Source organism: Aethalodelphis obliquidens, unplaced genomic scaffold (assembly GCF_003676395.1).
Source record: "Aethalodelphis obliquidens isolate GAN/ISIS:26980383/991018 unplaced genomic scaffold, ASM367639v1 scaffold23, whole genome shotgun sequence".
Lineage (NCBI taxonomy): Eukaryota > Metazoa > Chordata > Mammalia > Artiodactyla > Delphinidae > Aethalodelphis > Aethalodelphis obliquidens.
The window spans coordinates 13370205-13396124 of NW_020837967.1; the positions used below are offsets into that span (position 1 = coordinate 13370205).

Here is a 25920-nt window from a genome sequence, read left to right on the forward strand (position 1 = left end):
TTAACATTACATTTCATTTTCTTTCCTGCAATGTCTTGTTTGTTTTGAAAGGTGATTTGGAAATAATTTTCACTTTCATGTATCTAAAATGCTTGCTATTTAAATTTCAGGATATAGGAATGAATTAATTAATTTGAGTTATTCTATGTAAAGAAAAATGTTAAATTTTATCTAATATTTTTTCTGTTATAAGAATGAAATTTGTGTTTATACTTTTTAATTGAAATAGAATAGAAAAAGATCATTTTTCTAGTATTTAGTTAAAATGTCACAATTTTAACTAGGTGATAAATTATAAACATAAATATATCATGTTTAAGTTCTTTACAAAGCAGATGGTTTATGTGAATAGTTTCAGAGGTAATTACTTTAATAGGGCTTTGAAAGGGTATTTGATTTTACATAATTATTCAAATCTTAACTTACTTTAAAACATTTATTTCCCAACAGCTTGCTATGGCATTGTTCAAGTACCCACTGGACCATGGTTTTGCAGGAAATGTGAATCTCAGGAGAGAGCAGCCAGAGTGGTAAGGACTGTTTATCAAAAACATTAAAATACTTCAGTGAGTAGCTTAGGATGCTACACACTCATGTTTCAGTTTGAAGGGTTTTCAGTCTTTTGTTCAAATATTGAATTTGGGCCAAGTATTGACTTACAGTTTTAAACTGGTTTTATAAGATCTGAAAAACAAATTGAATCACATAAGTATATACTGATGGATATTTAGAACAGGTAAAATATAAAGTTGTATTTGGGCTTTCTTAGCCGTGCCTACTGGTTTGAGGGTTAAATTGGCTAATCATAGTTGGAATATAATGGCAGTAGGACATAAGTAAGTTATATTGAGATAATTTTGCTAGGTTCTGTTTACTGAGTTAAAAAAAAGTGTTTAATGATTCATATTTCTTTTTACTATATCTATACAGGTAAAGTTTAACTTTGCTCAGTATTTTCAGACATTCAGTCCCTTTGGCAAAGCAACATAAAAATCTTCCTTTTTTTGACTTGGCTGGCTAACCTTCTTTCTGAACACTTCTGTAAACCTTCTGTAAGAATGAGGGAGGAATGTTTATTCTTTGTGGCCAAAATCATTTTTCCAGTTGAACTTGTGGAAATATGAGGGAGAAAAAGATTTAATCTTCATTAATCACATGAAAGTATTACTATTTGCAGTGTGATAGTTTCTTCCTTTTGTTGTTGACTAGAGTATGTGACAGAAGGTAGAAAACCAATATTTCAACTTCTTTACCTACATGGATAGTATGAACAGAAGCTTTTATTTTTGTCTGGGCAATTTTTGATCAGAAATAATGGCTGAGTAGCTTATATAGGATTGTGAAACTCAGAGCAATATTCTGTTGATGTGTTTTCTTTGTGTGTGGGAATGCACTGTACCAGAGTTTCAGCTATTCTAGTGTTACAGAAATGGGAACTGGCAAGTGGAGGATGAAATTAATAATGAAAATTTTAGGACTTAAAGTATGTATAGGTTTACTCTGTCTTTTTTCCTCTTTGTAGCATGTTATGGTTTGGGGTTGATGGGTCACCAAGCAAAGGAAGTTATGCTTTAATTTGTTAGTAAACACTGACAGTAAGGTGAGGCTCTTCCAGGGGATGTCACAGTAGATACATGGCCAGAGAAAGATTAGAAAATAGGAAAGTGGGTATCAAGAGAGGGAGGATAAAGAGTTGAATGGGGAGTGGTAAAATGGCAGCATTATTTGCCTCAAATGCCACTTGTTGCCTGTTTCTATTTCTTTTTCCTCTCTGAGGTCATGGTCAGGATATTTAGGTGAATAAAGTATTTATCTTAAAAGGTATATAAAAGTATATTGGAGGACCCATTTTATTTTAGCTTTATTTGGTAGGATGGTGGGGGTCGTTAATGAAAGAAGAGGCACAGAGTCTTCTAAATTCCTGTAGTGTACAATTATACAAGGTAGGATTGTTTGTAAAAAACAAAAACTCATTCCAAGCTTAAATAAGCAAAGAAAGGGCATTTTGTTATAAGGATATAGTAGCCAAGAAACCTAACCTGAAAATGTACCCATGAATTAGAACGGGAATGGAATTAGTTTTAATATTATTTCTGCTTTTCTCTGTGTGTCTGCTTCATTCTTTTCTTTTCTGCAGATTTTCTCTGCTACTTACTCCAAAACTCAATAGTTAACTTTTTTGATTGTTTACCATTTGTCAGATACTGTGCTGAATGTTCTATACCAATTATTTTCTTTACCTATCAAATATATTCTGTTACTTTCATTTCATAGATAAAGATATCGTACTTTTTTTTTTTTTTTTTTTTTGCGGTACGCGGGCCTCTCACTGTTGTGGCCTCTCCCGTCGCGGAGCACAGGCTCCAGACGTGCAGGCTCAGCGGCCATGGCTCACAGGCCCAGCTGCTCCGCGGCATGTGGGATCTTCCCGGACCGGGGCACGAACCCATGTCCCCTGCATCGGCAGGCGGACTCCCAACCGCTGCGCCACCAGGGGAAGCCCAAGATATCGTACTTTTAAGAGAAATACATATCTAGTTGGAGTCTGGGCTGTGATGAAGCTCTCAACCAAGGTGTTGTATATTGCCTCCTGTGGTGAAAGATGGCCATACTTCAGCTCTTAATATTTTCTGTCTCCTGTCTCAAGAGGCTAAATCGCAGTGTGAATCTCATGTTCCTCTTGGGGGAAAAAAAACTGTCTTGGCTTGTCTAGTTCTGGACCAGTTAGCTAGCCATGGCTAGACAATAGGGTTGAGTTGCTCAGACACAGGGAGATCTCTGTGGGTTTGGGATAGCTCACTTTTCAGAAGAGGGGGAATTATGAACTGGTGGTACCTTGACAGATACTGAGGAGTAAAAATCCAGAACAAATAAAGTATTTTTAGACAAGAAGTTTGGTTGTATATAGAATGGCTTTGAAAGGGGAGGTTAGAAACTGAAAGTCTTAGGATGCTGTTACTATAAAAATGTGAGAGTAGAAAGGGAGGGAGTAGAAAGAAAGAGGGAGCATTTTGAAGGAGGAAATGACAAATGGATGTGGGGTGAAGGAAAGGGAATAATCAGAGATGATTCTGAGATGTCAAGGTTGAGCACTCTGGAATGGTGCTACCATTAACAGTAGCAAAGGAAGGAGAGCAAATTTGAAGAGTAAGGAAAGTTGTTTTGGGCATGTTGGTTTTGATGCCGCTAGGATTTTTCATTGGAAATTTAGGGTTAAAGTAATGAGGACAAGTTAGAGTTGGAGCTGCATAGAAGGAAGATTGGGAAACAAGTGACATTTTTTGTTAGAGAAAAGAAGAGTGAAGACAGAACTACGGTGAATGTTCACATTTGGGAGAGTAAGAACGAGTTTCCAAGGATGGATAATGAACTGTCAGGAAAGGAGAACCTGCAGGGTCCAGTAGCAACAAAGACAGGTTTTTTTTTTTTTTTTTTATTTTTAAATTTTTTACCCATTTTATTTTTTATTTTATTTTTATTTTTATTTTTTTTGCGGTACATGGGCCTCTCACTGTTGTGGCCTCTCCCGTTGCGGAGCACAGGCTCCGGACGCGCAGGCTCAGCAGCCATGGCTCACGGGCGCAGCCGCTCCGTGGCATGTGGGATCTTCCTGGACCGGGGCATGAACCCGCGTCCCCCGCATCGGCAGGCGGCCTCTCAACCACTGTGACACCAGGGGAGACCCCCATTTTATTTTTAATTTGTTTTTTAAATTAATTTATTTTTGACTGTGTTGAGTCTTTGTTGCTGCGCACGGGCTTTCTCTAGTTGTGGTGAGCAGGGGCTACTCTTTGTTGTGGTGCGGGGACTTCTCATTCTGGTGGCTTTTCTTGTTGCGGAGCACAGGCTCCAGGTGCGCGGGCTTCAGTAGTCATGGCGCGCAGGCTGTAGAGCGCAGGCTCAGTAGTTGTACACGGGCTTAGTTACTCCGTGGCACGTGGGATCTTCCCGGACCAGGGCTCGAACCTGTGTTGCCTGCATTGGCAGGTGGATTCTTAGCTGCTGCGCCACCAGGGAGGTCCACAATTATTTTTTTTAAGAAAGAGTTTTTTTTTTTTTTTTTTTTTTTTTTTAAGAAAGAGTTTTTGATAGTGACATTGCTGCCAAGGATGCTGAAGGACTAAGATAAGTACTTGAGACAGCAATTGTAGTTCTCTGCTTTGGGCAGAACCCTCATGATAGGGCATCGAAAAGAGTAAGGATTGCAGGGTTAGATTGAATGTTGAAAATAAGGAAAGAGGAAAATAAAAATAGATGGGGAATTGAGGGAAAGTTTGGTTGGTTTTTAAGGGAAGCTCTTTGTTAGGCATTCATTGTTCGGAAAAAACACTCGAATTGCTTTATTCACCTCAAGTGAATAAGAATTTTTTTTTAAAATTAATTTATTTTTGGCTGCGTTGGGTCTTGGTTCCTGTGCGCAGGCTTTCTGTAGTTGCAGCAAGTGGGGGCTACTGTTCGTTGTGGTGCAAAGGCTTCTCATTGGGTGGCTTCTCTTGTTGTGGAGCATGGGCTCTAGGGTGCGCAGGCTTCAGGAGTTGTGGCGCGTGGGCTCTAGAGCACAGGCTTAGTAGTTGTGGCACACGGGTTTAGTTGCTGCACGGCATGTGGGATCTTCCCGGACCAGGGATCGAACCCGTGTCCCCTGCATTGGAAGGTGGATTCCCAACCACTGTGCCACCAGGGAAGCCCAAGAATTTTTATTGAAATATTTTCATTAGACTTCATTGTTTACTAATTGCTGTCACAGTGTTTAGAGGTTTTGTTTTTAAAAATAAATTTATTTATTTTTGTCTGCATTGGGTCTTTGTTGCTGAGCGTGGGCTTTCCCCTAGTTGCGGTGAGCGGGGGCTGCTCTTCCTTGTGGTCCGCAGGCTTCTCATTGCGGTGGCTTCTCTTGTTGCGGAGCACGGGCTCTAGGCATGTGGGCTGCAGTAGTTGTGGCTCGTGGGCTCTAGAGCACAGGCTCAGTAGTTGTGGTGCACAGGATTAGTTGCTCTGCGGCATGTGGGATCTTCCTGGACCAGGGCTCGAACCCTCGTCCCCTGCATTGGCTGACGGATTCTTAACCACTGCACCACCAGGTCAGTCCCAAGGTTAGAGGTTAAAACACTCATTGATGACTGTTTTTTTTTTTCCCTTTAATAAATTTATTTATTTATTTTTGGCTGCATTGGGTCTTTGTTGCTGTGCGTGGGTTTTCTCTAGTGCGGTTTTCTCTAGTTGTGGGCTTCATACTCTTTGTTGCTATGCGCAGGCTTCTTATTGCGGTGGCTTCTCTTGTTGGGGAGCGTGGATTCTAGGCGCGCAGGCTTCAGTAGTTGTGGTGCGTGGGCTCTGTAGTTGTGGCTTGCTGGCTCTAGAGCGCCGACTCAGTAGTTGTGGCGCATGGGCTTAGTTGTTCCGTGGCATGTGGGATCTTCCTGGGTCAGGGATCAAACCCATGTCCCCTGCATTGGCAGGTGGATTCTTAACCACTGTGCCACCAGGGAAGTTCTGATGACTGTTTTTGTATTTAATGTGTATGTGTTCTTTTTTTTTTAAATTAACATTTTTAAAAAGTAAATTTATTTATTTTTGGCTGTGATGGGTCTTCATTGATGCGCATGGGCTTTCTCTAGTTGCGGGGGGGGCTACTCTTCATTGCGTCACGTGGGCGTCTCATTGCAGTGGATTCTCTTGTTACAGAGCACGGGCTCTAGGCACGCAGGCTTCAGTAGTTGTGGCACATGGGCATAGTTGCTCCACGGCATGTGGGATCTTCCTGGATTAGGGATCAAACCCATGTCTCCTGCATTGGCAGGTGGATTCTTAACCACTGTGATACCAGGGAAATTCTGATGACTGTTTTTGTGTTTACTGTGTATCTGTTCGTAACTACCACAGGCTGAAGAGATTTATTAGAAATTTTACCTACTTATACAATTTTAATGAGATACAGAGAGAGGATATTTTATTTAATTTATTTATTTATTTATTTTTGCGGTACGTGGGCCTCTCACTGTTGCGGCCTCTCCCGCTGCGGATCACAGGCTCCAGATGCGCAGACTCAGCGGCCATGGCTCATGGGCCTAGCCGCTCCGCGGCATGTGGGATATTCCCGGACCGGGGCGCGAACCCTTGTCCTCTGCATTGGCAGGCGGACTCTCAACCACTGCGCCACCAGGGAAGCCCGAGAGAGGATATTTTAGATATTTAATTATTCTGCTTGGAAAATGTGTTGACAGTGCATTGTGTAATAAATAAAATGGCCAAAAGCTCATTAAGTATTTGCATTGTTTAGGTCTTGCTCTTCTTGCTCTAAATGAAAGATGATTCCTTTCCTCCAGGAGGTGAGCTGTAACTTTCTTCTATTGCTTTGCCTCTCTTTATTTCAGTTCTTCCTGGCTTTTTACATTGTTCGGGAGGAACCACTGGATGGACTCAAAACCAGGGCTTTAGGGATTGATCTAGGGATGCACTATTTTATTTTTAAATTTTTTTCTTACTGAGATACATAATGCAAATAAATTACTATAAATCTGTAAAACCATATGAAATACACTTAATCACAGTAAGTATATTTAGATTTAATTCTACAAATTAAAATTATATTAATATGCATTTGATTATCACGAGTAGTTCTGAGCAGTATAAAACATAAAATGACCATCTGTGTGTTCCCTACCCAGAATGAACAAATGTCCATTCTTCATATTTGCTTCAAATCTTCCCTTCTGCTTAAAAAGAACAATAAATTAAAAAATTAAGTTGAAGTACTATTTGTATTCTCCCCAGTCTGGGTCAGCCATTACCCTTTTAATGTCTGTGGGGCCAGTCTCTCTCTATGTTTTTCTTGCCAGTTTTATTGAGCTATAATTGATATGTAACACCAGAATGTTTAAGGTGTACAACGTAATGATTTGATATACGTATGTATTGCAAAATGATTACCACAGAGGGTTTAGTTAACATCCATCACCTCACCTAGTTGCAAATTGTTTTTTCTTTTGATGAGAACTTTTAAGATTTATTCTTAGCAGCTTTCAAATACACAATACAGTGTTGTTAACTACAGTCACCATGCTGTACATTACATCCCCAGAGCTCCCTTATCTTATAACCGGAAGTTTGTGCCTTTTGACCACGTTCACCCATTTCCCCCAACCCACTACCCACTGCATCTGGCAACCACCAGTCTGTTCTCTGTTTCTGAGTTTGGTTTTTTTAGGTTCCATATATAAGTGAGATCATATAGTATTTGTTTTTTCTGTCTGACTTGTTTCATTTAGCATAATGCCTTCAGGGTCCATCTATGTTGTCACAGATGGCAGAATTTCCTTGTTTTTAAGACTGAGTAATAGTCCGTTGTATATATATACCACCATCTATGTTTTACTCCTTCTTATTACACGTATATATCCATACACACCACCAACTAGTGTATTATTTTACAGGAATGGTAAATTCTATATGTGTTCTGTGATTTGTGACATAGCTACTTGTGACATCACTACACTGATATATATTGATCTAGTTCGTTCTTTTTATCTGCTTTTTAGTATTCTGTCACAGAATGTACTGTAATTTATTTAATTCCTTTATTGATTGTCATTTAGGTTTCCAGTTTTTCATAACCACAAATAGTGCTGCAGTGAACATCCTTGTAAATATAGTGAAGCTTGGTTTTTTAAAAAAATGTAGTCTAAGAATCTGTATTAACATGGTCTACAGATTATTTGTTTACATTTATAGTAATGACTGATACATTTGGGCTTCTTAAATTTTTATTTTGTGTTATCTATTTTGTGTTATCTATTTTTGTGTTATCTATTTACCATGCTTATTTTTTTTCCTCTTTATTTTCTTCAGTTGGAGTGATTATTCTTTATTCTTCTTTTAAAAAATCTGGTCTGATTTGGAGGTTATATGTTCCATTTCTTTTCTTTTAGTGATTGCCCTTAATATTTTAATGTGCATACTTTATATTTTTTCTGTGAGTCTAAGATTAATCTTTTTCTTAAAAAATTAATTAATTAATTTTGGCTGCACTGGGTCTTTGTTTCTGTGCACGGGGCTTTCTTTAGTTGCAGTGAGCGGGGGCTACTCTTCGTTGCGTTGCGTGGGCTTCTCGTTGCAGTGACTTCTCTTGTTGCGTGCAGAGCACAGGCTCTAGGTGCACGGGCTTCAGTAGTTGTGGTGCACGGGCTTAGTTGCTTCGAGGCACATGAGATCTTCCTGGGTCAGGGCTCGAACCTGTGTCCCGTGCATTGGCAGGCGGATTCTTAACCACTGTGCCACCAGGGAAGCCCTAAGATTAATCTTTGTACTCCTTTTGAACAAAACCAAGGACCTTAGGACACCTTATGTTCACTCTCTTTATCTTGCAAAATCAGTGTTATTGTTGTTTACATTTTAATTCCACCTTATTTTTTTTTTAAAGAATTAATTTTATTTAGTTATTTATTTTTGGTTGCTTTGGGTCTTTGTTGTTACACGTGGGTTTTCTGTAGTTGTGGCGAGCGGGGGCTACTCTTCGTTGCGATGCATGGGCCTCTCATTGTGGTGGCTTCTTGTTGCAGAGCACGGGTTCTAGGAGCACGGACTTCAGTAGTTGTGGCACGTGGGCTCAGTAGTTGTGGCTCATGGCCTCTAGAGTGCAGTCTCAGTAGTTATGGTGCACAAGCTTAGTTGCTCCACGGCATGTGGGATCTTCCCAGACCAGGGATCGAATGCATGTCCCCTGCATTGGCAGGTGTATTTTTAACCACTGCGCCACCAGGGAAGTCCCTATTATAGTCTTAAGGAGTATATTTATTTATTTGAATATTTAAAACATAACTTATTTTGGCCTCTTGCCTTCTGAGATGGCCCACGCTCTGTCTATGGAGTGGGTTTCTGCCTGAATAAAACCTTCTTTCACTTTAAAAAAAAAAAACTTTATTAAGAAAGAAGTATTCATTATTTATTTATTTTGGCTGTGCCAAGTCTTAGTTGTGGCATGCGGGATCTTCAATGTGGCATGCGGGCTTCTTAGTCGTGGCCAAAACGTACTTTTTATAAAAATAAATAAATTTATTTATTTATTTATGGCTGCGTTGGGTCTTCATTGCTGCGCGTGGACTCTCTCTAGTTGAGGCGAGTGGGGGCTTCTCTTTGCTGTGGTGCACGTGCTTCTCATTGCAGTGGCTTCTCTTGTTGCAGAGCATGGGCTCTAGGCATATGGGCTTCAGTAGTTGCGGCACGTGGGCTCAGTAGTTGTGGCTCGTGGGCTCCAGAGTGCAGGCTTAGTAGTTGTGGCGTCTGGGCTTAGTTCATCTGCGGCATGTGGGATCTTCCCGGACCAGGGCTCGAACCCGTGTCCCCTGCATTGGCAGGCAGATTCTTAACCACTGCACCACCAGGGAAGTCCCCAAAACATACTTACTTTAAAATTTCTCAGAGATTCTGGAATTCTTTCATTTTTTTTGTTTTTTAACTGTGGTGGTAGATGTCTTCACATACTTTGTAATTTTTGACTGTGAGCTAATCGTTGTTTTCTTTCTTGGGATTCCTGGTCCTCTAACCTGGGTTTGTGGAGGTGTCACTGAGGGAAGTTTTTGCATTTGCTCTGTAACTGTTAAGAATTGCTTTTGGCTGCTAGTAACAAAGACCAGATTACAGATTAATCTGGCTTCTACAGATTAGCAATTTACAAATTTACTGATTTCTTATTTGAAAGGAGTTGAGAAACTCCTTTGAAGCTTTTATGATAGCTCTGTGAGGTCTTTATTTATTTAGTCTGCACCACATGGCATGTGGGATCTTAGTTCCCTGACCAGGGATTGAACCTGTTCCCCCTGTAGTGGAAGCACGGAGTCCTAACCACTGGACCACCAGGGAAGTCCCTCTGTGAAATCTTTAGGGATCAGACTTTCTTTCTTTCTACTATACCAATCTTAGCAGATAGTTTTCATTTTCAGCATTGTTCTACGGTCACAGCATGACAGTCATTGTGACTGCAGAGAGGTGTTCCAGGCAGAAAGAAGGGAGGGCAAGGTTGAAAGTGGTTCTCCTCCCAGCTGAGTTATCCTCTTGAATGAATTTTCTCTAGTCTTAGTGGTCCAGTCCATGTTTTTTTGAGATAGATTCCCCTTCGGTAGGATTGGCCTTTTCCATTTCCTGTCCTTACACAGCACATCTAGGGTCTGTGCTGGTGTCATAGTCAATCCCAGCCTCTAAGGTATATATTAGATCAGGTATCTTCATTGACTGCCTCAGCTTGAACTAATGTTGATTCTTTTAGCTTTTAAGTTCTTTTTTATTTGTACCACAAGAAGATTTACCTTTATCTACATAATTAAAAATTTGTTTTCCAATTTATTTATCTTATATACCTCTGACTTAAGAGTACAACAAGCCAGGATGGGGCGTCTTCAGTGGCAGTCTAAAAAAGGTATTGTGGGGCTTCCCTGGTGGCACAGTGGTTGAGAGTCCGCCTGCTGATTCAGGGGACATGGGTTCATGCCCCGGTCCGGGAGGATCCCACATGCCGCGGAGTGGCTGGGCCCGTGGGCCATGGCCGCTGAGCCTGCGTGTCTGGAGCCTGTGCTCTGCGCAGGTATTGTAGGGGCTTCCTACAGGTATTGTAGGGGCTTCCCTCGTGGTGCAGTGGTTAACGTAGGGACATGGGTTTGAGTCCTGGCCCTGGAAGATCCCACATGCCGAGGAGCAACTAAGCCTGTGTACCACAACTACTGAGCCTGCACTCTAGAGCCTGCGAGCCACAAATACTGAGCCCGTGTGCCACAACTACTGAAGCCCGTGCGCCTAGAGCCCGTGCTCTGCAACAAGAGAAGCCACTGTGATGAGAAGCCTGCACACCACAGTGAAGAGTAGCCCCTGCTTGCTGCAACAAGAGAAAAGCCTGCGTGCAGCAACGAAGACCCAATACAGCCAAAAATTAAAAAAAAAAAATTGTATATAACTTTTTTCGTTTTATTCCTGTACGAGCTTTTTAGCCTGTATGCTTTATTTATTTAAAATTTTGTTTTTGATGTGGACCACTTTTAAAGTCTTTATTGAATTTGTTACAGTATTGCTTCAGTTTTATGTTTTGGTTTTCTGGTCGTGAGGCATGTGGGATCTTATCTCCCTGACCAGGAATCGAACCTGCACCCCCTTGCATTGTAAGGCGAAGTCTTAACCACTGGACTGCCAGGGAAGTCCCAGCCTATATACTTTAAATAGAATGCCTTCAAAGTTTAACATTTGCTAACGTTTTTTTCACTTACTGATGATTCATGTCTACTCTTTGCTTTTAAATTCAGTGTAGCATCCTGAGTTCCTATAGCTTTGAAAGAGGTGATTTTAAAAAGTTAGCAGATTTAGTGCTTACCACCATACATAAAATAGCAAATAGCCAATTTCCGTTGTCTCACTTCTTGAATTCCTTTCTTTTACTGTGAGAAAAACTTAGCATAACAGCTGACATGAAGTAGGTGTTTAGTACTTGCTTGTATCCTTTTCTAACCTGCCTACATAACTAGTAAGAGAAATGAAAACATTGGGTACATTGATACATTGCCCATTGTACCTATTTATTCCATTTTTTGTTTAGATTTAATTTTTATGTTTATCAAAGTGAAAAATGCACAGTCAGTAGTACCAAAAGATTCTTTTGCACACACAGTAGAACAGTACCTTGCTGCTTGACTCTTGACGAGGAATGTAGAAGCAGCTATTCTTTTTTTTTAAAAATAAATTTATTTATTTATTTTTATTTATTTATTTCTGGTGGCACTGGGTCTTCATTGCTGTGCGTGGGCTTTCTCTAGTTGTGGCGAGCAGGGGCCAATCTTTGTTGTGATGTGCGGGCTTCTCATCGCGGTGTCTTGTTGTGGAGCACAGGCTCTAGGCACGTGGGCTTCAGTAGTTACAGCACGCAGGCTTAGTAGTTGTGGTGCATGGGCTTAGTTGCTCTGTGGCATGTGGGATCTTCCCGGACCAGGGCTTGAACCCGTGTCCCCTGCATTGGCAGGCGGATTCTTAATCACCGTGCCATGAGGGAAGCCTGAAGCAGCTATTCTTGACATATCAGTTTTAGATGTTGTCTTTCAGTATATCACAAATTTTGGTTAAGTCAGGAGAATTAAACAGAAAATTTTACGTTATTATGACTATTTAAGTATTTTGTTCATTTCTGAGCCAAAAGCATACTAAGATTGTTTTCTTTTTAAATTTTTTTTTCCCTGGGATTAATAATTGTCTTGTATTTTCATTTTCCTTGTGTTCTTTATTTAAGGCTAAATCTTTGCATACTTTCTAGTCACTTCATGTAATTTTCCACTTGTTTAATGAATCAGTCTATAAATGCAATTTTCTATACATTATAAAATTCCAAAAAGGAAAAAAGTTTTACCATCTTACTTGATGGATAGTTTGCCTGAGTATGGAATTCTTTCTTGGTTGGAAATAAGTTTCCTTCAAAATTTTGAAGGTATTTCTCCATTACTTTTTAGCTGTCAGTGTTTCTTTTAAGAAGACCAGTGAAGTTCTGATTTCTAATCCTTTATATGTGATTGTTCTCTCTGGATTTGGTGTGTTTTCTGTGGCCAGTTTACCAGCTATTTCTCATGGTAGTTAGTGTACTGTCCCTCACTCATTGTACTGGGCACACAGTGGCCCTTTCAATTTGGTAAATCGTGTTAGGGAACATGAGTTGAGTTAAGGGAGAATTTTTTGGAATTATTTTTGACAGTTCCTCAGTTCTATTATCATTGTTTGCTTTTTCTGTATTTTTCTTTATTTGGATGTTGGACCTTTTGAACTGATCTTGCATTTAAGTTAATCTATTTCTTTCTGTTTTACTTTCTGAGGCAGTTTCTTACTTTATTTTCCATTCTTTCACTTAAATTTCTAAATTCTATTATACTTTTAATTTCCAGAGGCTCTTTTATGCTTTCTGAATGTTTATTTTTTATCCTCTGCTTTTGTTTCTTAAGTGCAATATTTTCTCTTAATTCTCTGAGGATGTTAACCAGATGGTTGTTTTTGTTTTGTTTCAGTGTTCTGAAGTTTTCTTCTGCTCCTGGGACTCTTTTCCTCAGAGTTCCTTTGTACCATTTGTTTTGGCCTGTCTTGTTACGGACTTTGCTTACAAATCTAGTGACTGGTAGCCGTACATTTGAATTTAAGACAAGCTCCTAATGAGGTGACTGGAAGTTCTGTGTGTGTGGCAGAAATTGTTGGCAGATTGGCTTCATTATAGGTGTCTAGCTGGGTTCTTTTATTGGGATGCCACCAACTGGTTAGTTTATTCAGAGAAAAATCCTCCAGTCAGCTGTTTGGGATTCACAACCTGGTTACCAGTATTCCTTGAGGCATTGGTTGCTGGAATTTCACGATCTAGAACTAGATTTTTCAGTATGCCTTTGCTCAGATGTCTCCAGGTCCAGATTTCCTTTTGCTTACCCTTTGTGCAGTTTTCTCGGCTGTGGGAGAGAGAGTTACCTGGTAGTGTGTAGAGAAGGGATTGTGTGGGGGGGGTGTTGATTATCTTTCCGGTTTTATCTTATCCCTCATCGTGTTTTGAGCCCTACTTGAACCCGTCCCTCTCAGGGGCATGCACCACCACTGTGATGTGGTGCCTGAGGTCCCTCAGCTGGGGCGCCGTGTGGCCCGAGACGTGTTGCTTTTGGACTTGCCTTACTGCAGCAGCCTTTTCTCATCTGCTAAGTCATTTGCTACTCTTTTCCTTTTAGCTTCCAAAGTTTTAGAACTGTTGTCTTTCTTTATGTTTGTTTCCCTTTTGTGATTTGTGATTTTGCCCTTTTTATGTCATTCAGTGGAAGGAGAGGAGTTAGTTTTCAAGTGGAATTAACTGCCTGTTCTCATGATGTAGTCTTTTCCCACTTCTTCCAGGGTCTTGTTTTTCCTTTTAGTCTGTCCTTTTTACTTGATTTTTTCCCACGCAGCTCACAGTCGTTTTTCAATCTTCCCATGGATTTTACTTTCCCTTTACATTTTTCACCTTTTACTTGCAGGCTTCCTGGAAGAATAAAACCATTAGTTGTTATCTCTGCTTCTTCAACTGCCTACTGTGGTCTAGCCTTCCAGTTGTGCTTAATGATTAAGGTGTAACTTAATCGTATTGTTTTTTTTTTTTTTGGTCGCACTGCGTGGCATGCAGGATCTTAGTTCCCTGACCAGGCATTGAACCCGTGCCCCCTGCAGTGGAAGCAAGGAGTCTTAACAACCACTGGGCTGCTAGAGAAGTCCCTTAATTGTCATTTTAAGCAGTAGCATATGAAATCAGCATTTGCTGTAACATTCTCATTATGGACACTGTCCGTTTTGTCTTTCAGTGACCCTTATATGAAAATCCATGTACAAGAGATTCTTTTAATAATTTAGTATAAGGAAAAGTGTCTCCCATTAGAATCTGGTATATTTCCTCCTTTTTGACAGCTCTATGATACGTATTCTGTTTTTCTTTTTGTTCTGGCTATCAGGCAGCCCAGAACCAAATCTGGTCTTTAGTTACATCAGCTATGTTAATCTGATTATTGATATATTGGTTTTCTCCTCCTCGTCCTGTGGGATTTAGGACTTCACCTCTTATCTCTGTTTCTCTGCGTGTTGATTTCATTCTCTCATACTACAGACTCTCTACTTCATGAGGCTGGAACCATGACTGCTGGCAGCTCTTGGCTCTCATCTTCCTAGCCCCTTCTACCAGAAGAAGGGGCTGTCTTGAAGAATCCTGGGAAGGACTCTGATTGGCCTGTCTTGGATCATGTACCCACCATCCCTGTGGCTGGAGTGGGGAGGGTGCTATGAATGACAACCCTCACTAGAACTACATAGTTGGAGTCAGGGGTAAGAGCAGTTTCCCTAAATCAGGGGATGTCCCTCATACTGGCTTTCACTGTTCATTTTTCTGTTTTTTTTTATTGTTATAATACAGGTCCTTTATTTGTAGTCTGCCTCAAATCCTTTTCTGAAAAAAATTTTAGGTATAAATAAGTAAATAAAATATCACAAATTGCTGTTCATTCATTCTTCACATTGTTACATTTGACTCTTAAGTCTCCCACTCTATTGATTTTGCTATTAACTTCACATGGCCAAATTCAAAAATTTTTTTTCACTTTTCATTATACTTGATCTACTTTCAGCATTTAAAACTATGATCACTCATCTTTCTTGCAACTCTCTTTACTCATAACTTCTGATAAACTGTTTTCTACTTGCACCTCTTTAAACATTGCCTTTTGGATTCCTATTTGGCATTACTTATTTACTTGTTTAAAATTTATGTTAGATGATTACTTTTCTGGCCGTTTATTTGATTACCTCACACTAGGTAAACTTAGGCATGCTGATGGATGCCTCGAGGCATCACTATCACCTGAACAATTTTCTAGTCTTTAGATCCATATTTGCAGTTGGCTTTTGGATATCTCTGTTTAGATATCCTAGGCATCTTAAATTTAATTTCTCTACTTCTGTAGTCACTGACATAATCTTGATTATTTTTTTGTCTAGATTATTTCAACAGCTTAAATTATGTAACTTTTGGTTAGATAATATATTGACATGGCTCAAAAAATATAAAAAGATACACAGTGAAAATTCTTCCTAAACCTGCCTCTTATTTGCCCAGTTTAGCTTTCCATCTTTCTCTGTTGTTACTAGTTTTTAATTCATTTTTCTAGTTTATTCATGTATGTATATATTTCTACATATATAGACTTGTTTTTCTTCCTTTTCTACAAAAAGGTAGCATATTACACACTTTTAGAGTGAACTTTTCTCCCTTGTCTTTTTACCTCTCTCCTTTCAGTACTGTCCCCCTCCCCAACATTTCAAGATTATCTCCTATAAAGCAAATATGATTGTTATTTCCCAATCTCCTATAGTGTTACTTAACTGTTGGTGCAGTGAAAATTCTTTTGTCAGGTCCACAGTATTTCCACTCTCACACGTGTGCACAGGGTATGGCTGGGTAACCTCCCCCACCGCCCCCCGGCCCCAACAATAAAAAATTTAGTTCTGTAGTTACATAGTAGGGTCAGAAATTTATGGTGGTATTGCTCTAGAGACAAGTAGAAATTATAGCTGCCCTAACATGATGTAAATTTTTCTTTTTCCATCTGTCTTGTCCCTACCCCTCCTATTTTCACTTTCTGCACTGTATCCTCCACATAGCCATGAATAGACAGATAACCCCAAAAGATTACTTCAGCATTTTATTTTCAGATGCTACAAGTGCTTTTCTGTTCTCTGACTCCCAAAGCGCAGAGTATTTGTTATCTTCTAAAAAAATTTTGCTCTGATTTTAGTATAGTGCAGGCCTGCTCATTTTTGATAATTAGGGAAAGAAAGAAAGATAACTGGAAAAAAAAAATCCATAATCCAGGGCTTCCCTGGTGACGCAGTGGTTGAGAGTCCGCCTGCCGATGCAGGGGACGCGGGTTCGTGCCCTGGTCCGGGAGGATCCCAGGTTCCGCGGAGCGGCTGGGCCCGTGGGCCGTGGCCGCTGAGTCTGCGCGTCCCGAGCCTGTGCTCCGCGGCGGGAGAGGCCACAGCAGTGAGAGGCCCACGTACTGCAAAAAAAAAAAAAAAATCCATAATCTCATGCAGAGATATCCAAGTAGTATGGTAGTAGTGTTAAGATCATGGGCTTTGGAGTCAGACGGACTAGATTTATGCCTGTGCAATTTTATCTCGTAAGCCTCAGTTTCCTCATGTGCAAAATGTCATGGAGCTCTAATAACGTGCCAAGTAGTGTCAGGTGCTTAATACAGAGGAATACATCACTTCACCCTCTCAACAGGACAATGAAATTAGAGGTACTATTTTAATCTCAATTTTTTTAATGAGGAGGCAACTTGAGGCAAAGAGGTTTAATGATTTGTTCAGGGTCACATAAAAATGGGTAAGCCAGGTTTTGAACCCTGGGCTCTCCAGAGATGATGTTATTTATTTATTTATTTATTTAGCTGCATCAGGTCTTAGTTGCGGCATGCAGGATCTTCATTGCGGCATGTGGGATCTTTCGATGCGGTGTGTGGGCTTCTCTGGTTGTGGCATGTGGGCTTCTGTCTAGTTGTGACACGTGGGCTCCAGAGTGCACAGACTCAGTAGTTGTGGCGCACAGGCTTAGTTGCTCCGCGGCATGTGGAATCTTCCCGGATCAGGGCTTGAACCCCTGTCCCATGCATTGGCAGGCAGATTCTTAACCACTGTGCCACCAAGGAAGTCCTTGGTGTTATTTTAGGATAGGAGAAAGTGAAATAGCATCAATATGGTAGGATTAGGAAGTATATTATCAATAATAAGGACACTATTCCCTCATGTTTGGATCATTTCTGAGGTTCATTAGTTTCTGCTATTGTATGTGTACGTTTTAACCCCCGTAGTTCCTAGCTGATTCCTTTTGTCTTTAAAATTAGGATAGCGTGGACTTCCCTGGTGGTCCAGTGGTTAAGACTCCACGCTTCCACTGCAAGGGGCACAGGGTTTGATTCCTGGTTGGGGAAGTTCCGCCGTGCTGTGTGGCCAAAAAAAAACAAATTAGGATGGGGTAGTTTAGATGAGCTGTATCTCTGTACATGAAAGTTTCATTTCACTTAAGACTTTCCAGGGCTTCCCTGGTGGTGCGGTGGTTAAGAATCTGCCTGCCAACGCAGGGGACACGGGTTCGAGCCCTGGTCCGGGAAGATCCCACATGCCATGGAGCAGCTAAGCCCGTGTGCCACAACTACTTGAGCCCATGTGCCACAATGACTGAAGCCCGCACATCTAGAGCCCGTGCTCCGCAAGATGAGAAGCCACCACAGTGAGAAGCCCGCTCACCGCAGTAAAGGGTAGCTCCAGCTCGCCGCAACTAGAGAAAGCTTGTGTGCAGCAACGAAGACCCAATGCAGGCAAAAATAAATAAATAAATTAAAAAAAAATAAAAAGGACTTTCCAGAAGCTTTTTTTATCTTCACTTCTTTGGCAACATATGATTAATATTTATGGATGTTTGAGTGCTTTTGGCGATTGACTTTTGGGGGGAAGTGCTAGTTTTCTCAGCCAAACACACTCCATCCTTTGTGTTTCTTTGATATATGGATAATGTATGTCAAAATATATTTCTTTTGTCCTTTGCACAAATAGTTGTGCATTATAAGCCGTAAGAGTATTGATATTTTACTCATATTCAAACAAAGACTCCTAATTTCTTTGGACCAACCCTGTGCATTTTAATTTACTTTTCTCACTTGTGTGTGTTTATGTGTAGAATTTTCATCACCTATTATTATTTTTAAAAGATTATTTTTGGCTGTGTCGGGTCTTCGTTGCTGTGCACGGGCTTTCTCTAGTTGCGGCAAGCGGGGGCTACTCTTCGTTGCGGTGTGCAGGCTTCTCATTGTGGTGGCTTCTCTTGTTGCGGAGCATGGGACCTAGGCGCACGGGCTTCATTAGTTGTGGCTCGCAGGCTGTAGAGCGCAGGCTCAGTAGTTGTGGCGTCCAGGCTTAGTTGCTCCATGGCATGTGGGATCTTCCCGGACCAGGACTCAAACCAGTGTCCCGTGCATTGCAGGTGGATTCTTAACCACTGTGCCACCAGGGAAGCCCCTCATCACTTACTTTATTTTATTTTTTTTACTTATTTTTAATTGTAAGATCTGTGATGCAAAGAAAAGAGGGTGTACCCAGTATATGGACACTTAAAATAATAAAGTCAATATTCATATATTTAGCGACCAAGCTTAATAAAGAGAGCATTTTGCCCATACCTTTGACTCTTGTGTGCCTCCCTTTGAGCACATTCCTCTCTTCACCTGAAGGAGAAACTGCTGAATTTTGTGTTAATTGTTCTTCCTTTACTTCTAAACAGTATTTTATTTAGTTGTGGCTGTTTTGAACTTCATGTGAATGGAGTAATGCTGTATTGATTTTTTTGATTTACATTTTGTTTTTGAGATTCATCTATTTGATGCATATAGCTGTAGTTTATTAATTTCTTTTGTTCCATGATTTCAGCATTTGAATTACACCAGTGTCCATTCTCCTGTTGATGGCCATGTAGATTTTTGTCTGTGTTTTGCAATTTATGAACACTTTTGTGAATATTCTTGTACATTTGCAGGAATTCAGCTCACTACTAATCAAACTGCTGGGGTTGCTCCAAAAAGGGTCATAAAATCAATTTAGTGGGGAGCAACCAGCATTAAAAAATGAACTAGAGCAGAAAAAAATTGACAGTGCAGTTTTAGTATTCTGTGTAGTGGGGTTGCAGTATAAAACATATTTCTCAGAGTGGTTCGTGGTCAAAAAAGCTTGAGAAATGTTACTCTAGGATATGTACGAAGAGGTGGAGTTGCTGGGTTGCCAGGGAGGCCACTCCTTTTTTAGAAGTGGTTATTTCACTTTACTTTCCCACCAGTGAATGGCTTTTTTGCTCTACATCCTTACCCAGTGCTTAGTATGTCAGTCTTTTTAAGTTTAGTCGTTTTGGTAGTCTCACTGTGGTTTTTACTTTGCAATTCCATGATTACTAATGATGGTGAAACCCTTTTTGTATATTTATAGTCCATTAAGATTTTCTTACTTGTGACTTGCAGATGGCTTCTCTGTGTCAGTGGTTCATTTTTTTATCCTTTTAATGCAAAGTTCTCAATTTCACTGTAGTCAAAATTTTCAGGTGGGTTTTTTTTGTTCTCAGGGTTTTTTTTTTTGGTGCTTAGTGTTTTTTGCAACCTGTTAAATCTTTTACTAACTTGAGGGCATGAAATGATTTTCCTATAAAAGAATTATTTTTTTTAACTGCTTTTTACGTTTAGGTCTGTAACCAACTCATCTGGATTTGATTTTATGTATAGAATGAAATGGGGGAAAAACGTATTTATTTTACGTACATTATATATTTATATGTTTTATACATATTGTACACATAATATATATTACATGTTATGTTAAAGAGGAACATCCAGTTACTTTAACACCATTCTTTCCACTTTTGCTGTACTGTGCCACTGTGTCATGAATTAGCAGTTCATATATGTGTATATTTGTTTCTGGACTTGCTGTTCTGTTCTTTATGCCGATACCAGTTTTAAAATTACTCTAGCTTCTACTTTTCTTTTTTACTCTAGCTTTTTAAAGTCTGGACATATGTCAGATAAAATTAGTATTTCCCTCTTGTCTTTTTCTTCTTTTTAATATTTCGCCTCTTGCTCTTTGCATTTGATAACCATTTAGAATCTTATTGTTCCATGAAAAATCCATTTAGTGTTTTGATTAGCTTTGTATTGATTCTGTAAATCAATTTGAGACATCTATTTACAGTTTTGAATCTTTCAATCTATGAACATAGTAATGTCTAGTTGTTAGGTTTTCTTTTTTAATTCTGATAAAATGTATACAACAAAAAATTTACCATTTTAACTATTTTTGAGTATGCAATTCAGTTCAGTGGCATTAAGTACATTCATAATGTTTTACAACCATCACCAGTATCTATTTCTGGAACTTTTTCATCATCCCAAACAGACACTCTGTACCCATTAAAGAAATCCCCCTACCACCCTCTCCCCAGCCCCTGGTAACTTCTAGTATTCTAGTTTCTATTTTATGAAATTTGTCTGCTATAGATGCCTCATTTAAGTGGGATCATGCAATATTTGTCCTTTATTTCACTTAGTTATTAAAGCATTTAATGTTCATCCATGTTGTAGATGCGTCAGAGTTTACTTTTTATGGCTGAATAATAGTCCATTTTATGTATGTACCACATTTTATTTATCCATTCATGCTTTGATGGACTCTTGGATTGTTTCTACCTTTTGACTATTGTGAATAATGCTACTATGAACATTGGTGTACAGGTATCTACTTGAGTCCCTCTTTTCAGTTTTTTTGGGATATATACTAGGAGTGAAATTGCTGGATCATATGGTAATTCTATGTTCAACTTTCTGAGGAACTGCCAAAATGTTTTTCACCATGGCTGCACTGTTTTACGTTCCTATTGGCAATGCATGAGGGTTCCAATTTCTCCACATCCCCTCCAGCTCATTTTTTTGATAATAACCATGTTAATGGTATGAAGTGGTATTACCTCCTTATGGTTTTGATTTGTATCTCCCTAATGGTTAGTGATGCTGAATGTCTTTTCATGTGCTTTTTGGCCATTTGTAAGTCTTTGGAGAAATGCCTATTCAATTCTTTGCCCATTTTGTATTTGGGTTGTTTGTCTTTTTGTTGTTGAATTGTAAGAATTCTTTATCTAGTTTTGGATCTAGACCCTTATCAGATATACAATTTACAAATATTTTCTCCTATTCTGTGGGTTTTTTCATTCTTAGGCTGATGTTCTTTGATGCACAAAAGTTTTAATTTTAATGATGTTCAGTTTATCTATTTTTGTTTTTTGATGCCTGTGCTTTTGGTGTCATGTCCAAGAAATCATTGCCATATCCAGTGTCATGAAGATTTCCCTTACATTTTCTTTCTCTCTCTCTCTTTTTTTTTTTTTTTAACATTTTCTCTTTTAAGTGTTTTTTAAGTTTTAGCCCTTAACATTTATTTAGGTCTTTGATCCGTTTTGGGTTAATTTTTGTATATGGTGTAAGGTAAGAGTCCAACTTTATTGTTTTGCATGTGAATATCCAGTTTTCCTAGCATCATTTATTGAAAAGGTGATTTTCCCCCATTGAATGGTTTGGCGTCCTTATCAAAAGTCATTTGACCGTAGTACATGCAAGGATTTATTTCTGGGCTCTCTATTCTCTTTGATATGTCTGCCTTTATGCCTGTACAGACCACTTTGGTTACTGTAGCTTTGCAGTAAGTTTTGAAATCAGGAAGTGTGAGTCCTCTGACTTTGTTCTTCATTTTCATGATTTTAGTGTCTATTCAGGGTTCCTTGAGATTCCAAATGAATTTTAGGAATAATTTTTCTATTTCTGCGTAAAATGTTCTTGGGATTTTGGTATCAATTGCGTTGAATCTGTAGATCACTTTGGATAGTGATGACATATTAACATTCTTCCAGTCTGTGAACTTATATTTATTTGTGTCACTTTTAATTTTTTTCAGCAACATTATGTAGTTTTCAGTGTATAAGTTTTTTGCCTCTGGATAAGTTTATTCCCAAGATTTTCTTTCTTTCTTTTTTGATGGTCTTATAAATGCAGTTAATTGTTTTCTTAATTTTCTTTTCGGATTTTTCGTTTATAATTATATTTTATTTATTTATTTTATTTATTATTTTTTGGCTGCATTGGGTCCTAGTTGTGGTATGCGGGATCTTTGTTGAGGCGTGTGGGCTTCTCTCTAGTTGTGGTGTGTTTTCTCTTTCTAGTTGTGGTGCACGGGCTCCAGAGCGTGTGGGCTCTGTAGCGTGCAGTGTGCAGCCTCTCTAGTTGAGGTGTGAGGGCTTGGTAGTTGCGGTGTGTGGGCTTAGTTGTCCCGTGGCATGTGGGATCTTAGTTCCCTGACCAGGGATTGAACCCACGTCCCCTGCATTGGAAGGCGGATTCTTTAATACTGGACCAGCAGGGAAATCCCTACAATTTTTTTTTTTTAATCAATATTTTTTTTAAAAAAACTTTTTATTTATTTATTTATTTAATTTTTGGCTGCATTGGGTCTTCGTTGCTGTGTGGGGTTTCTCTAGTTGTGGCGAGCGGGGGCTACTCTTTATTGCAGTGCGCAGGCTTCTCATTGTGGTGGCTTTTGTTACGGAGCATGGGCTCTAGGCGTGTGGGCTTCAGTAGTTGCAGCATGCAGGCTCAGTAGTTGTGGCTCATGGGCTCTAGAGTGCAGGCTCAGTAATTGTAGTGCATGGGCTTAGTTGCTCCGCGGCATGTGGGGTCTTCCTGGACCAGGGCTCGAACCCGTGTCCCCTGCATTGGCAGGCGGATTCTTAACCACTGTGCCAACAGGGAAGTCCCCTACAATTATTATTATTATATTTTTAAATAAATTTATTTATTTATTTATGGCTGCATTGGGTCTTCGTTGCTGCGTGTGCGTTTTCTCTGGTTGCGTCAAGCAGAGGCTACTCTTTGTTGTGCTTCACGGCCTTCTTATTGCAGTGGCTTATTTTGTTGCCGAGGATGGGCTCTAGGCATGCAGGCTTCAGTAGTTGCAGCACGCACACTCAGTAGTTGTGGCTCATGGGCTCTAGAGCACAGACTCAGTCGTTGTGGTGCACGGGCTTAGTTGCTCTGCAGCATGTGGGATCTTCCCGGACCAGGGCTTGAACCCGTGTCCCCTGCATTGGCAGGTGGATTCTTAAGCACTGCGCCACCAGGGATGTCCCTACAATTATTTTTAAATTAAACCTTTTGTGTCAAATGTAGAGTCACATACAGGTGTAAGAAATAATATAATTACTATTTACCCAGTTTCCATTTATCCATTTTCCCCAATGCTAATAACATCTTGAAGAACTGTAGGATGGTATCCCCACCAGGATATTGAAATTGATGCAGTTAACAAACAGAATATATCCATTACCACAAGGATCCCTCATGGTACTCTTTTTACAGCTACACCTGTTTCCTTTCTGCCCCCAGGCTTAGTCCCTTGTAACTACTTATATATATATATTTTTAATTATTGTTTTTTGTTGAGGTATAGTTGATATATAATATTATGTGAGTTACAGGTGTATAACATAGTGATTCACAGTTTTTAAAGGTTATACTTCATTTATAGTTATTATAAAATATTGGCTGTATTTTCTGTGTTGTGCAATTATATCCTTGTAGCTTATTTATTTTATACGTAGTAGTTTGTAGCTTTTAATTCCCTACCCCTGTCTTGCCCTTCCCCACTGGTAACCGCTAGTTTTTCCTCTGCATCTGAGTCTGTTCTGTTTTGTTATATTCATTAATTTGTTTTGTTTTTTAGGTTCCACATATAAGTGAAAGCATACAGTATTTGTCTTTCTCTCTCTGACTTGTTTCACATAGCACAATACCCTCCAGGTCCATCCATGTTGTTGCAAATGGCAAAATTTCATTCTTTTTTATGGCCAAGTAGTGTTGCATGGTATATATATATATACATGTATATGTGTGTGTGTGTAATGTATGTGTCACATCTTCTTTATCCATTCATCTGTTGATAGACACTTAGGTTGTTTCTGTATCTTGGCAATTGTAAATAATGCTGCTGTGAACATTGGGGTGCAAATATCTTTTCAAATTAGTGTTCTTATTTTCTTCAGGTGTATATCTAGGAGTAGAATTGCTGGGTCATATGGTAGTTCTATTTTTAGTTTTTTTAAAAACCGCCATACTGTTTACCACAGTGGCTGCACCAATGTACCTTCCCACTAACGATGCATAAGGGTTCCATTTTCTCCACATCCTCACCGACATTTGTTGTTTGTGTTCTTTTCTTTTTCTTTTTTTTAAATTTTTAAATTTATTTTTGGCTGCGTTGAGGCATCGTTGCTGTGCGCAAGCTTCCTCTAGTTGTGGCGAGCGGGGGCTGTTCTTTTGTTGCTGTGTGCGGGTTTCTCATTGCAGTGGCTTCTCTTGTTGTGGAGCATGGGCTCTAGGCGTTTGGGCTTCAGTAGTTGCAGTGCGTGGGCTCAGTAGCTGCTGCTCATGGGCTCTAGGGTGTGTGGGCTTCAGTAGTTGTTGTGCTTGGGTTCTAGAGTGCAGGCTCAGTAGTTGTGGTGCACGGGCTTAGTTGCTACATGGCATGTGGGATCTTCCTGGACCAGGGATCGAAACCGTGTTCGATCCCTGCAGTGGCAGGCGGAATCTTAACCACTGCGCCACCAGGGAAGTCCTTATTTATTTTTAATTTTATTTTTGGCTGCGTTAGGTCCTCACTGCCACGCGTGGGCCCCCTCCAGCTGCGGTGAACGGGGGCCACTCCCCGCCGTGCTGCGCGGGCCTTTTACTGCGGTGGCCTCCCCGGCCACGGACCATGGGCTCCAGGCACGCAGGCCTCAGCAGCTGCAGCATGCGAGCCCAGTAGCCGTGGCACGCGGGCTCCAGAGTGCAGGCCCAGCAGCTGTGGCGCAGGGGCTCAGCCGCTCCGCAGCACGTGGCGTCCTCCTGGACCAGGGCCGAAACCTGTGTCTCCTGCATTGGCAGGCGGACCCCCAACCACTGCGCCACCAGGGAAGTCCGCATTGTTGGTTTTTACAAATATGTATAGGAACTTCCCTTGTGGCGCAGTGGTTAAAAATCCGCCTGCCAATGCAGGGGCCATAGAGTCGAGCCCTGGTCCAGGAAGATCCCACGTGCTGCGGAGCAACTAAGCCCGTGTGCCACAACTGTTGAGCCCGCTAGCCTGCGCGCCTAGAGCCCGTGCTCCGCAACAAGAGAAGCCACCGCAACAAAGAGTAGTCCCTGCTTGCTGCAACTAGAGGAGGCCTGCACGCAGCAATGAAGACCCAAAGCAGCCAAAAAAAAAAAAAAAAGTATATTTTAGAATAACCTGTCTTTATCTGTCCAAAAATCTTGCTAGAATTTTGATAGGATACCATTAAACTGAATATCAATTTGTGGAGAACTGACATCTTTACTCTGTTGAGTGTTCTAATCCATGAACGTTCTGTGTTTTTCCATTTATTTAGGTCTTCCTTGTTTTTTTTTTTTTTTTTGTTGTTGTTCAGTTTGGCATAGTTTTCAGTCTATAAGTCCTGTGCATGTTTTGTGGATTTATAAGTATTTAATTTTGTGGGAAGCAATTGTATATAATGTTGTATGTTTAATTTTGGTGTCCACGCATTTATTGGTATTGTTTCGAAATAACAACTGATTTTTATATGTACCTTGCATCCTATGACCTTGTTGAATTTACTTATTCTGGGAGTTTTATTTTCTGATTATTGTGTCATCTGCAAATAGGGTTATTTTTATTTCTTCCTTCTCAATTTATATGCCCTTTTATGCTTCCCTAATTGTTTTGACTAGAAATTTCAGCACCATGTTCATT

General features: G+C 40.0%; 1 protein-coding gene across 12 annotated transcripts in view; it reads left to right on the forward strand.

Moving 5' to 3' along the window:
• Positions 1 to 25920, forward strand: part of MLLT10 (MLLT10 histone lysine methyltransferase DOT1L cofactor) — a 252003-nt gene that overhangs the window by 2753 nt on the left and 223330 nt on the right. For 11 of the 12 annotated variants that reach the window (XR_003436012.1, XR_003436013.1, XM_027121792.1 and 8 more), the window contains one exon: positions 451 to 530. Coding sequence is in view for 8 of the 12 variants with exons in the window: in XM_027121792.1 (XP_026977593.1) it covers positions 451 to 530 (80 nt within the window). In the remaining 4 variants the exon portion in view is untranslated. Of the gene's footprint in view, positions 1 to 450; positions 531 to 14669; positions 14836 to 25920 lie in introns of those variants that run through there. The other variant, XM_027121798.1, reaches the window with a different exon arrangement.